The 12740-nt window shown below is 38.1% G+C and overlaps 1 protein-coding gene across 1 annotated transcript in view; it reads left to right on the top strand.

Moving 5' to 3' along the window:
• The window catches only part of ADGRV1 (adhesion G protein-coupled receptor V1), a 257698-nt gene that overhangs the window by 179840 nt on the left and 65118 nt on the right, over positions 1 to 12740 (top strand). Inside the window, exon 85 of the mRNA XM_021381087.1 lies at positions 1681 to 1859. Coding sequence (XP_021236762.1) covers positions 1681 to 1859 — 179 coding nt within the window. The remainder of the gene's footprint in view (positions 1 to 1680; positions 1860 to 12740) is intronic.

Genomic DNA, 12740 nt, shown 5'->3' with positions numbered 1-12740 from the left:
AAGGGTATAGATATGATTAGGTAAGGATCACTGAGTGCCTGAAGATGTCTGTCCCTTATCCTTTGACTGTTAAAGAGAATGTAGAGGCACAAGCTTGAAGTAGATATCCTCTAGCTAGAAAAAGTCAAAATTAATCCTTTCCTTATCTCAGATGGAAGGGCAAAAATAATAATGTAACGTGCAGCTGTGGCTGGTATGATAGGTTTGAAGTAGAGGAAGTGAAGAAATGTTTTGCAGAATATACTCTGATCATGGGTGGTATAGGTATCTATTAGAAAACAGAAACATGCAAATGTGCATTAAAAATGAGCTAAGTATTGGGTAAGTAATTGGCTAAGTATTTGGGCCCCCTCAGAGTAAAAAAGTCTTTCTTTTGTTGAGATGAAATTTCATGTATTTTAATGCGCCTATTGCATCTTGCTTAATTGACTTAATTATCCAGACTTAATTGAGAAGAGCCCTTTTCAGCACTCCCACCCTTTTTGAAACTCAAGTTTGAATGGTTACTGATGAGATCGCCCTGAGGATGAGATCTTCCTCTTCTCCAAGCTGACCAGTCCCAGCTCTCTCAGCCTCTCCTCGCAGGAGAAGTGCTACATGTCCTTGATCAACTTCTTGGTCCTCTCTTAGGCTCTTTCCAGTGTGTCCAGGTCTCTCTTGTTCTGAGGTGCCCAGAACTGGATGCAGCAATCCATATATGGCCATTTACTGTTATCATTTAATTCCCCCTATACAACCTCCAAATATCTATTTATTATTGCTCAAGAAAAGTTTTTTGCCACAGTTCAGTCCTCTGTACAGATGGGTCAAGTATATCTTTTCCAAGTATGAAGCAGCAACAAAGGCAAGTAGGCTATCCCTTTAGACACCAAGAGTTACTTCCTGGTAAAGAACAGGCAGGATGTCAGAAAAAAGTTATCAAAGGTGATAAAAACTTGTAAGATTCTTCTAATGACAGTCCTAAAATCGTCTTTCTCAAAAGTAGAATGAAAACGAGTCATATCGCTTGGGCAGGAATAAACTTTATTAGCTATCATATCAAATATTTTTGGTAGAGAAACTAAGAAGATATCAACAAGGTATCAAGAAGATATCGCATGCACAAAGTCCGCTTGTGTCTTTCCCCTGGCTAATGACTTTGTTTTCTGATCAGGGCCTCTGATGTGAATGCCTGCACTGTTACATGCTGTTACATTAATGTTTTGGTTGTAATGATATACTTACATTCATACTAAATGTTGAAAAGTTGAAGGAGGTTAGTGCATTTCCTGCAAGATAAATACAGCCGAACTATATCTTCAAAGACTTTAATACAGATCAGATTTAGCAATATTATGTGATGGTCTTTGGTGTGAGAGTGTGGAAATCCAAGAAAAAAGCTATTCTTTGCACTGCAAAAATAGTGTTTTCTACTAAATAGAGTGTTCTTTTGTATGCAGTAGTCTGATTGCAAATCTAACAATTACATAATTAAGCATACTTCTTTTATAATCAGTCTCTTTTGATTACTTAAGAGAAGAAAATGAGAACAAACTATTTATATTGAAAAATGTATATATTTACACACATACTTGGGCAGAAACACATTGTATTATAATGTTTGGAGTGACTTGGTTTTTTTGGGGGGTATAGCTAATGATCCACTAAGTATATTGATTAATATTCTGCATTATTCTTCAGGCTGTTAATTTCTGGTACGTACTGGTGATGAATGATGAACACACAGAGCGCCGCTATCTACTTTACTTCCTTTTGAGTTGGGGGCTTCCAGCTTTTATTGTCATCCTGCTTTTAATTATCCTGAGAGGCATCTATCATCACAGCACAGCACAGATTTATGGCCTGGTCCACAGTGATCTGTAAGTTTCCTTTCAAATATCCATCAGCTAGCAATTGCACTTCTATGTTTTATTTTTAATTTGCTTGCATGTAGAAAAGGGGATGTGCATATGGCCCGGTGCAGTAAGGGGCAGGGGATTTCCTTGGCTAGCAGAGATGAAGCAAGCATATCACTCATACACAGTGTTGCATATTCTATGCAATTGGGCTTTGTCTGCTCCACTTTCTTCACAGTTCCATCCTGGACTGAGCATTGGTGAAGCCAGCTCTGGCATGTCTGTCTTGTGGGTAAATTATTTATTTTTTTTCTGAGATGGTGCAGTTCCAAGATGAAGGATAGAAATGGCCACTACTACAGAAGTGAGCTGAGCAGTGTGTTTTTCTTCCATTTAATTTTATAATTAATTAAAAAAAAACACACAAAGAAACCTTCAACCCTCTTGTCTTAGATTATTAAAAATATTTTCTGCAAAACAATGTTACTACATGAACATGTCAAACATATTTTCTGTACTGTTTCTTTTGGAATGTCAAATATACTGTATTCCAAACTGTTCTCAGTTAGAACGCTGCTGTAATGCCAATAATTAACCCTTTCAAAGCTATATGTAATCTCAGAAAATTGTGCTACTTAAAAAAAATACATCTGCATATAACTTCAGAAATTTAAGTGGAAAAACACATAGATAAATATTTTTGTTATCCTTTCTGCCTCTTTGACATCTTTTCAGGCATAGTTAATTGATGATAATACCTGTTCTAGGATACGAGGCTACTATGCTTGCTTACTTTGTGTCATAATTACATACTCCTTGTACAGCAGAAAGTAAACACACAAATTCTATTTAATATAAAGATGTACACATTTTTTTAATGAAAACTTCTTACGAGAGTGCTTGCAGAGTAGGCTCAAAACAGAAGAGCATTCATCTGTCTTCCACAAAGGTGTAAGATGCAGTGTACATCATACCATTTCAACCCAGTGAAATTCAGTGCAACTATTTTATTTTTTTGCCATACAAAGGGAATTACTTAAGAAGTAGATACTGGAATTCATTATCTGTGTGTGTGATTACATGTACGTACATATGTATGTAAGTATCTTCGGCATGTACGTATATATCTGTACAAGTGTTTTATCTTGCAGGGATAAGCTCATTTATATCTAAATGAGCTACACTGAGTACTAGAAGCCAAGGTTTACCAGTACAGTAAGAGACGGCAGCTCTCAACTGGGAGGTCAAAACTGGCAGACCATTTATGATATTAATGCAACATGCTTGAGTGCTGCATCGGTTCTATACAGTGCCACAGATGCAGATGTTTCTTTTCCAAACATGGCAAACAATAGTATTAAACTTTTCTTCCCAGTAAAACGCTTCTCTGTACATGGTAAACACAGAAATTGTGTTTAATCAAGTCTTCTGATTGCAATCAGACAGCAGGCTAATGGCATCATTATGCAATGAAATACAGTTTCTCAGGCGCTTTTTGTCTTTAATGTCTATTAAAAAATCTGTAAGTTTTTACAAAATTATTAAGTAGTGGAACATTACTAATTCCAGGTCGCTTGCCCAAATTAAATATAAAACTTCTCCAGCATCTCATTAAAGTGGGGAAATGCCAGAAATCATCCTAAGCTTAGTGAGTGTGCAGCTCAGTCCAGCTCAGTAAGAGTGAGCACTGTAAGGAGATAACTAACTGCAAGGATTTTCATAAATAGTGTCAATGCTGAATCCTAGCTTGGAGAGCAGTTGAAAAGTTCCTCATAATTATACAAAGAGGACTTTCAAAGCCAGAATTTAGGAAAGAGGATTGAACTACATACTTTGTTTCTTTTCTCAGAATTGGGATGTAGTAGTGGAAAAAGTAACGAACAGATTTCCAAAGTCAAGGTCATTGCAAAATAACTTCAGCGTCAGCATCAGAAATAGTTTGAGAACAGCGGTTTGCTACTAAGAAGCTCATTTCATGTAAGAGTTGGAAGACGGGTTAAAATGATAAAAGCAGTGGGGCTTGCTATCATAGCTCTAGCCGAAGTAATCAATCTCTCAGGAAAGTCATTTTTGCATTTCTGTGGTGTCTGGCCATTTTCTTCCTAACCAGCGTGCCATGGATACAATTAATAGCTGAAATTAAAAGCTGAAACTTACGCTAAAATAACTTATGATTGTATGTAATAAAAAGATTTGAGCTGCGTTAGAATTTATACTCCAGCTGTTAAGAAATGGTCTTCCTTCAGTTATGACGCCTTTAGATATACACAAATATATTTTGTACAGTATTTTATAACTCCCATAGCCTGTAACAGTATAAAACTAACAGACTGCCATGGTGATAGCATTAGTATACAGACAGTGATTATCTATAATAATATCTTATATCTATCATATGATAATATGATCTCTCTCATAACTGACTGAGTTTATGTATGGTATGAACACTACACTCTGGCATTATGAAAAACTTGTTATGATGCAGGGAAATTTTTCCATACCATGATACCTCCAAGTAGCATGATGTTTTTGGATCACAGCTCAGGGATGTGTGAATGTGCTAACTGCCAAGAAAGGGTTATCTTATTTTTCCCTGTTCTAATTTCCCCATTGCTCAGCAGTTACCAGTTCACTGTCATTTGAAAGGCTTTAGAGTGGAGTTTGCAGTGCAAAACAATACTGTGGACTCCAAGACCATCTCTGCTCAGAACTCACTCTCTTGCCCAGACTCTCCCTTTTCCCACTCCTGTGCTGGCAGTTGAAGATATCTGTCCAGCAGTTCTTCCCTACCCCACGGCACCTAGAAGAGGTTTGTGGTCTGAGACCTACCAGAGCTGAGCAGTGCCAGGTAACGGGGATGGGACTGGAGAATTAACAGTAAAATTCCTTAAGAAGAAGCCAGAAAAAAATTAAGAATTTGTTGTGAAAATATGGAAAAGTGAAAGGTCATTTGAATAGAACCAAAAAAATTGTTGATGAATGGAATATTGGCATAAGTGAAATGAAATAAGACAGCTCTGGAGACAGCTCTGGACAGTTGCCTCAAGTGAGTTTGAATGATAGGAGGCAGTCTAGCTGGATATCTATGAAGAAAACTGGGGAGGTTGTATGAAGTTGTGATACAACACTGTGCCAAGGAAATTAATAAGATTGGATACCTTCTCAAAAGCACGTGTTAGTTCTCATGTCTTTGAAAAAGAATAACAAGTTATTTCAGATGGAGGTGTAACCGCTCCCTCTGCATAACCTATGTATGTAATACCTATTTGCTCAATCATGTCATGATACTTCAAAGTGAGGATATTCTCTGCAGCCTGTTTGTTTTCCAGAGCAAGAGAAATGAAGGAGCCCTCAAACACATTTACCATCTGCTCTGTTTTTGACTTTTTGAGTTCTCATAAAAAGTGTACAACAAGGTTTGTCAGTGTTTGTAACTGAAATCTCTAATGTAAAATTTCAAGAATGTTGTCTGCTTTGGTCTCTACTCAACATGCTCTAAAAAGTATATCCCTGCTTAAGAACTGCTGTGATGGCTGAGGCATTAATGTTTTTTAGTGATAAGGGGCAGATTATTGAGAAAGATGTCAGATCTTTTCAGCTGTCTAATAACTGAATTTTGAATTAAGCTCTGAACTAGACGGTTTAATGTCACTCAAAAAATATGTCATCCTTCTGTATTTCTAAGTTTTTATGTTATATGGATAATTTTTTCAATCCCTGCTTGAATTTTCTGCAATCTCCGTCTAAAATATTTTCCAAGTACATAAATCCTACCAGTTAGGTACACACAGTTTTAAAAAAGTATTCCCTTTTGCCACTTTTTATTACATAGAAGCTCACTGTAACTTTGTGTTATGATACAAGGAGAGAAGCCAAGACCCAATTAATCTTTTCTCTTCCATTTTTTAAAAAACATGATTCTTGATTCCCACCTGATTTTAAGGGTTATATGCAAAACCCAGGGTCTGTAGTTCTGCACAGGAATTTTTAATACCCTTACACACCTTTGTCACCCTTTTCCTTTTAAGAAGTTTTCTGATGGAGTAATGAAAATTTGAAACAGCAAAAGTATGTCATTTGCTATTAGATAAAGCATTTTTTTTTTTGCTTTATACCATTTCCCTTGTCAGACACCTACATTCTCTGATATGTGTGTATACAAACACTATTAGTGGTCACACTTGCTATGGGAAAATATGAATAAATTCCACTTCTGCCTGTAGTTTCACACTATGAATTAAAACAAGGATCAACTTCAAAGCAAATATGAGGTGCATCTGTTCCTCCTGTGCCTATTTTCCCCTAGGAATCCATGTGTAGGTGTCTATTAGATCCATACCTCCATCCCTGATTGAGTTCCCTTTTCTCTATATCCAGATGCATTCAGAAAAAGACAAGAGTTCAGCCTAAAATCAAATAGCAAAGCTTTCTGTGGTTCCCAAACTTCCTGCACTTTTATGAACTTTCTTACCTTCTCCAATCCCTCCAGTTTCTGGAAGCATCTCTTTTCAAGCACGACCTTTACATTGAAGGCATGAAATGATTTATCAGGAGGTCCCACCTGATAAATACATTTTCCTCTTTCCTGTGGCAAACAGACTGAGTACTGAGGAACCACATTTATCACTTACAGTGATTTAGAATTGTAGAAGTAACTTGTATTTGGTGTCTGCGATAGTGATGGTAACATCTAAAAGGCTAAGCTAAATGTTCTCACAAAGATATCTTCTTAGATGTTTTTCCAGCGGTGTCATTGAATGTGGGACTCTGCAGCCACAAACAGGGGATAGGGGAACACAAGGCTACAGAAAGCTGGGAATGATGAACTTTTTTTTGTGACTAAGAGTTATAGCCCTTCCTGTTGCTTGCATTGCTGTTTCTCTGAATCGAGTTTTTGCACTTGGGCACAGCACAGGGCACATACTAATATCTAGGAGCCACAGCCAACTTTGTTAGGAAAAAAAACTTCACTGAAAATGAGTTCCAATACCAGGCATACATGTCCTCAAGAAGCAGTGAGTCAAGGGCACTTTGTGATCTTTGCCAGAGAGATTCAGACCTGAATTTCAAACAAAACAGGCAGTGCATTTGCTTTCTGAATAATCAGTTTCTCTGAGTGAGTCATCTGCTGTTGGGTTGTAGCCCAAACTACTGATAAAACAGAAGCCTGAAGACAACTAATGCTCTAAGATAATGCCTTAATTAGTAGTTTGTGAAGCAATGGACTGTGTACAAAAGCCACATACACTTCCAAAGATACTCTTGTGGTGAAGCACAAATACTACCAAGATACCAGCGTTCGGATCATTTGTGAGTGTAGCAAAGAAGGAGAAAGCTTGAAAGTAGCAAAATGATGGTGCCCTGCTTCTATATGTTGTGTTATGCAAAATGAATAAAAGTTGCAAGTGGTGAGAAATGTTTATTTATATTGTAAAAGTATTGCTGAGACTGCAAGCTTGGATGGTAAGGCCCATCGAAGATTTGTTAAATAACTTTTAACTCACTGGGACAGGTGGAAGGGTAGGAAACAGGCCTGAACTTGAACAGTAAGATTTAATATAATCTGTGATGTTTTAGGTAAGTACTTACCCACTGAGGATCATTTGTTTCCATGCTGTTGCAAGGATAAAATCTTCCAGAAGCACCTTTCCAGCTACTACTCCCCATGAAGTTTTTTTCCCCAAGGGCTACAGCCCCCAGAACTTCTAATTACTGCCTTCACTTAAAATGAGGACCCTGTAAACCATAATTTACTACAGCTGCAGTCATGCTGTCACTCTGAGCACCTGTCATGCTGATGCAGAGACGTTTAACCCTGACAGACAAAATAATGGAAGCTTCTATGAGTATTACCATAATGCATTGCTCTTTCACTTCTGGCACGATATCTGGACACCGTTCCTCAGCTGTTCCCTGTCATGCAGCTCTGCTTTCTTAATCCCAAGCACTGGTACTGCTCCTAGTAAAAGGCATCTTCTAGTTTGAGTGAGCTAATTTCTGGGCAAGTGTTCGGATTAAGTCTCCTTTGTCTTTCTCCCTGTATTACTTCAGAAGTGCTGAATTTAGTCCTGGTCCTTAAGAAAAAAAATGTTTCAAACAAAGTTTTTATAGGCAGGAGTAAGCCAATATCCATGCAAATAATTCAGCAATTTCAGTTGGACTGTCAGAAATGCTGTCAGAGGTTTGTACGATGAATCAATGTGTACTCCCAGCACCTGGTGCTTGTTCATTGTTTCATATTCCATACAGACATGGAAATGCCTCCTGCATGTTCCTCTCCCTCCGGGTTCTGTGTCCTGTTATCCCAGCCACTTCTGTTTCCATTTCCTTTCTACCCTGTTCACTGGCAAAGCATCTAGGTGGGATCTTCTGCAAACTGCTGTTGCTAGCGTTCAGTGTGGAATGATTAGATATCTGGATGTGGAGCCAAATGCTGCATGAGCTACTTGTTGAAGCAGTGGAGGGAAAAAACATGTATTTGTCACTGGCTGAGTTCTCATCATTTACTGCTTTGCCCTTCTCAGCAAGGTAAATCAGACCATGCTGAGCTCTTTACTACTGAATGAGAAATAGTTCAGATGAACCTGAGTTACTTCTTGTTATGTCAATATTGTGTTACAATAGAAACAGTATATATGTATATATTACTGTACAAATATTCAAGTTGTATATACATATTACTTGCCTGACCTGTAGCAACAGTTAAAAGAGCACAACATTTATCTTTTTCGTATTCTGTGCTTTTGTTTTATTTTCTTAACAACCCTCACTCCCCATTATTTCCAGTGAAGCTGCCCAGTATGCTACTGTGTGCTACAGACTACAGGAAAACATCTCACTGCTAAATGCAATGGCTTTCATTACCTTTTATTTATCCCTCATAGGGATGGGCTGGGGAAGGGGAGAACAAAGGGCTCAGTGCTTTTTGGATCTTGGAAAATATTTACTGTTAATGCTGAGTGAATGTTAGCACATCAGAAAGAGGCATAATTCCTGTGTTCTGATTCTAAAGCATTACAATATAGGGGAAATTCTGACTGGTGAAATTTTGAGAAGTGAATTGAGAAAAATATTTGTTATTTTTTGGTGGTAAAATTCTGGACCATTTTTAAGAGTCTGAGAAATCAACATCATCTCAGAAGGTTGCAAGGAGAGGTTGTTAGAGGTGAAAACTTCACCCACATATGTCCTTGGAGCTTGATTCTTCAAACAGCTTAATCTGAGGGCATTTTTGTAACTGAGAAAAACTGCAGAACTTATTTGAAGTCTGCATTTGCATTTGTAATGGCAGTGTAAGAGTAGTCACAGGATGAAGATTTGTACCACTGCCGCTGACAGCTTCTAAAAGCTTGGTCCTTCCTTTCAGGTTGTGTAAGAAATTAGCGGTATAGACCCTCCTACTTTATGATCTTTAGTTAGCAGGATACCGCCTACTGCTACTAAAAAAGTTTGTTCTTGGTTTGCCTGTTTCCTTGCAGTTTAGAAAAGCCTTCATCTGATAGGCTAGAATATAACAGGAAATGCTAAAAAAAGCAATTCTGAGATCAATACCAGCATCTGGCTGGAACTGCTTCATTGACACTGACACGTTGTTTATAATAAGTAAACACAGCTAGCCTCTCCTGTTTGATCTTCCTGAAAAGAGTGAAGAAAAATAGCTTTTTTCTTTAACTTTACCACAGCACTGTTCTGCAGCAGGTCAGTTCTGTGCTCACATTTTGGTTCCTTGAAGTGCATGGGCATTTTCTGTTCTCAGTGCAGTGAGTGGTACTTAAGGAAGACAAACTCTGATCTCTGCTGTGTAACAGCACCAGAAGATAGGAGCATATCTCACCAGCTGTTCTCAGATACGTCTGAGAAAAAGGAATGCAACTTCAGCAGATTCATTTTCGTTAGCAACCTTAAATTTAATTGCCAATATGGCTTGTTCAGAGCATGTGTAATAGAAATCTCACAAAAGAAATGGTTGTAATATGTGCTTGTCCTGTGCTTTTATGATACAACCCACAGTCAAGTTTGTAGCAGAGACAAAACATGCAGAAATAAAAACAAAAAGTAAGTACTAAATACTGTTGTGAAGAGGAAAAAAGGCAGAATTGTACGAGAGTTTGTTGTGTTTCCTGCCAATGACAGGCCTGTGGGCCTAAGCCTTATGTGGATTTGACAGTTTGCACATGCAAACATCTCCTTTTTCAGGTAGGCTTATATGAAAGCCCTTCCTTTAAAGAGTGGATAGGAAAAGTATTCTACTTTGACATGTCTGCTCCAAATGTTGGTACCAGGAGAACGTTTTCTTGAACATGACAAAATGTAAAAAGTAGTAAAAAATCAGAAAAACAATATAAAATTATTTTAAAGCCATTGATAATGAGTGATACTGATGGGGAAGAAGCTTTAAATGGGAAGAAGATGATAAAATCAGTCATTTAATTCCTTATATAATTTTAAAATTGCAGTGTTAACCAGAACCCTACTCTAAAACATTTCTAGCAGGTTTCTACCACCTTATTTTCCTGGTCAAATTCAGGGGACTATGAGAGTTCTGGGTCTTCCAGAACAATCTGCCAGGGTACTCCAGAGCTTCCAGTGCCTTTAAGGTTTGGCCTGTGCTAACTCTGTGCTTGTGCCAGGTCCTTGCTGCTTCTCCTTGGGTAAATGGTGCTTCCATATGATTTACATTCAAAGAGAAGAAAAGTGGAAGAAAAATCCAAAACCTAGAAATAAAATTGCTTGAAACGTTATTCTAGAGGGTAGTATCATGTATCATAAAAAGACTGAAACATGGTGGGTCATGTTCTAAAACAACAGATGCCATTTGGCATTCTCATTATAGAAAAGCTATGCCCAGGCACTTTGTTTTTCCCCTTTTACCAACTGTTCAGCTTCTACAGTGACAGCAGCAGTAGAGAAGAACACAAAATTGGTTTTTACTTCATTATGCAATAGGTCTGCTTTAATGACAAAGCTGTTGTTGCACACATTGACTCAAACCAAACCTTCTGGAGGTCCTGTTTTTTGCTGTTTCAAAATAGCATCTTGGCACTTCTTCATTCTTTGTTTATGGATTTTCCCTGCTGTTTCCAATGGTGAGTAGTTACTCTGTTAGTACCTCCATTAATGAATGTAGAACTTATGAAATCGTGAATTTTTATATGTGAGTAAAGATTATAGGGTCAAATCACACAGTTTAATTCCTATCAACAATTCACACTGATGTATGGTTGTCTTTTAAAAAATTGTTGGGACAGCCTGTCCAAATGTAAACAAGGAAGAGCAAGTATTGTAATTTCTCTAAGATCCTCTTTCTGAGTTTATATTTCTTAACCAGACCAGTCTAACATTCCATATCCTTTTTTTCCCTCCCCTTCTCCTCTTCCTCTCACTTTCTTTCCTCTTCATTTGCTGTACAGAGAAAGAAAATTAAAAACCCCTCAGTAATGCTCAGGATTTGACTGCTACATTATCACTACATAAAATCTGGGTAAACTATTTTTCAACATTTTGCATTTTCTCTGAAACTTGAATTCAGTAATAGAATTAATTTTCACATGTTGAATTATATGTGAAACAAAGTGAATAGGCCTGTCTCTGATCTAATCTGCATGAAATGTAAACTGATTTATGTTTGTCAACCACAGACGCATCTTACATTTTAGTTCATACCGAACAATACCCACAGCAGCAGTATGGACAGTAGGAGATCCCTGAGATCATCCATTTCCCCGTCACTCTGCTAAGGTGATGACACCCAATACAGTGCTGTGTCAAAGGTGGTAAATTTAGCTGTGCTGTACTTCAGACCATAGTTTTTGATTACAGAAGTCTCAAAACGGAGTTGTGCACCTGGGTTACATATTTCACAGCTGTGTGGGATGCTTTGGGGAAGCTTTTATGGTCCATCTGGGATATGCTTGCCTTGACCCATTAGCAGGTAGCATTCTGTAGCAGTACATTCTCCTGCTAATGTAGGAGGAGTACCATGTCCTCCATACTAATTGTCCCAGAGAAAATCCACCCCCCCCCCCCTTTTTTTTTGAGGAAGAGTGGTTAAACAAAAGTAAAAGCAGTATCATGATGTTAGTTAAAAGGAAAGCATACACCTTTCTTATTTGTTTCCAAAATAATTCACGTCTTTACACTCTCAGTCAACTGCTTTCCTGAAATTATAGAGTGAGAAATGTTTTTCCCCTAACTTCAGTTCTCACTACCCATCCCTTAGGTAATTAGGTTAAATTGAGCCAAGAACATCACATTTTGATGTCAAAAGGTAGTAGTTGTCCTCTTTACATTATGGACCGAGCTCACATCTCAGCATGGGATGACATGTGAAACTACTGATGGAACGTTGTGGCCATGGATTTATGATGAACTCGTACAACACACTGAAAGGGATTTTCAAATGTGCAAAGATGCACGAGGCTGTAAGATGAACTCACAGCTGCAACCAAAGTGGTATTTTGGGGATGGCAGCTCAGTGCTTGCAAAGGGGCTGCTGCTCCATGTCTTTGAGGGGTGTCCCAGCACTGGGGACCTGTGCATGCAGCTCAGCCCATATCTGCTGTTCCTGCTGGGCAAAGGCGGGTACAGTACTGCAATACAAATTTAGATTTTCAGACTATTTACGAGGAAGCCAACTGGTACTTCCTCCCAAGCTGTAACACCACGAGTTTCCGTTCTGCACCGTGTCCTGCACAGGCTGTACTGAGAGCTGCATGTCTGTTTACAAAGCAGGAAAAAAACCTCCCTGAAAACCCCAAACAAACAGAACTCCACATATTGCAGAAGTCTCTTTTAGTAGCATAGTAAATTGATCCAGAACTCAAAGGCTGGAGTTTCTCAGGCTGTGCTTTTAGTAGGTGAGAACTGAAAATTGTTTTTTTTTTAATCAATAATATTGGGAAACGT

Source organism: Numida meleagris, chromosome Z, assembly GCF_002078875.1.
Source record: "Numida meleagris isolate 19003 breed g44 Domestic line chromosome Z, NumMel1.0, whole genome shotgun sequence".
Taxonomy (NCBI): Eukaryota; Metazoa; Chordata; class Aves; order Galliformes; family Numididae; genus Numida; species Numida meleagris.
This window is presented reverse-complemented; position numbering and strand designations above follow the sequence as displayed.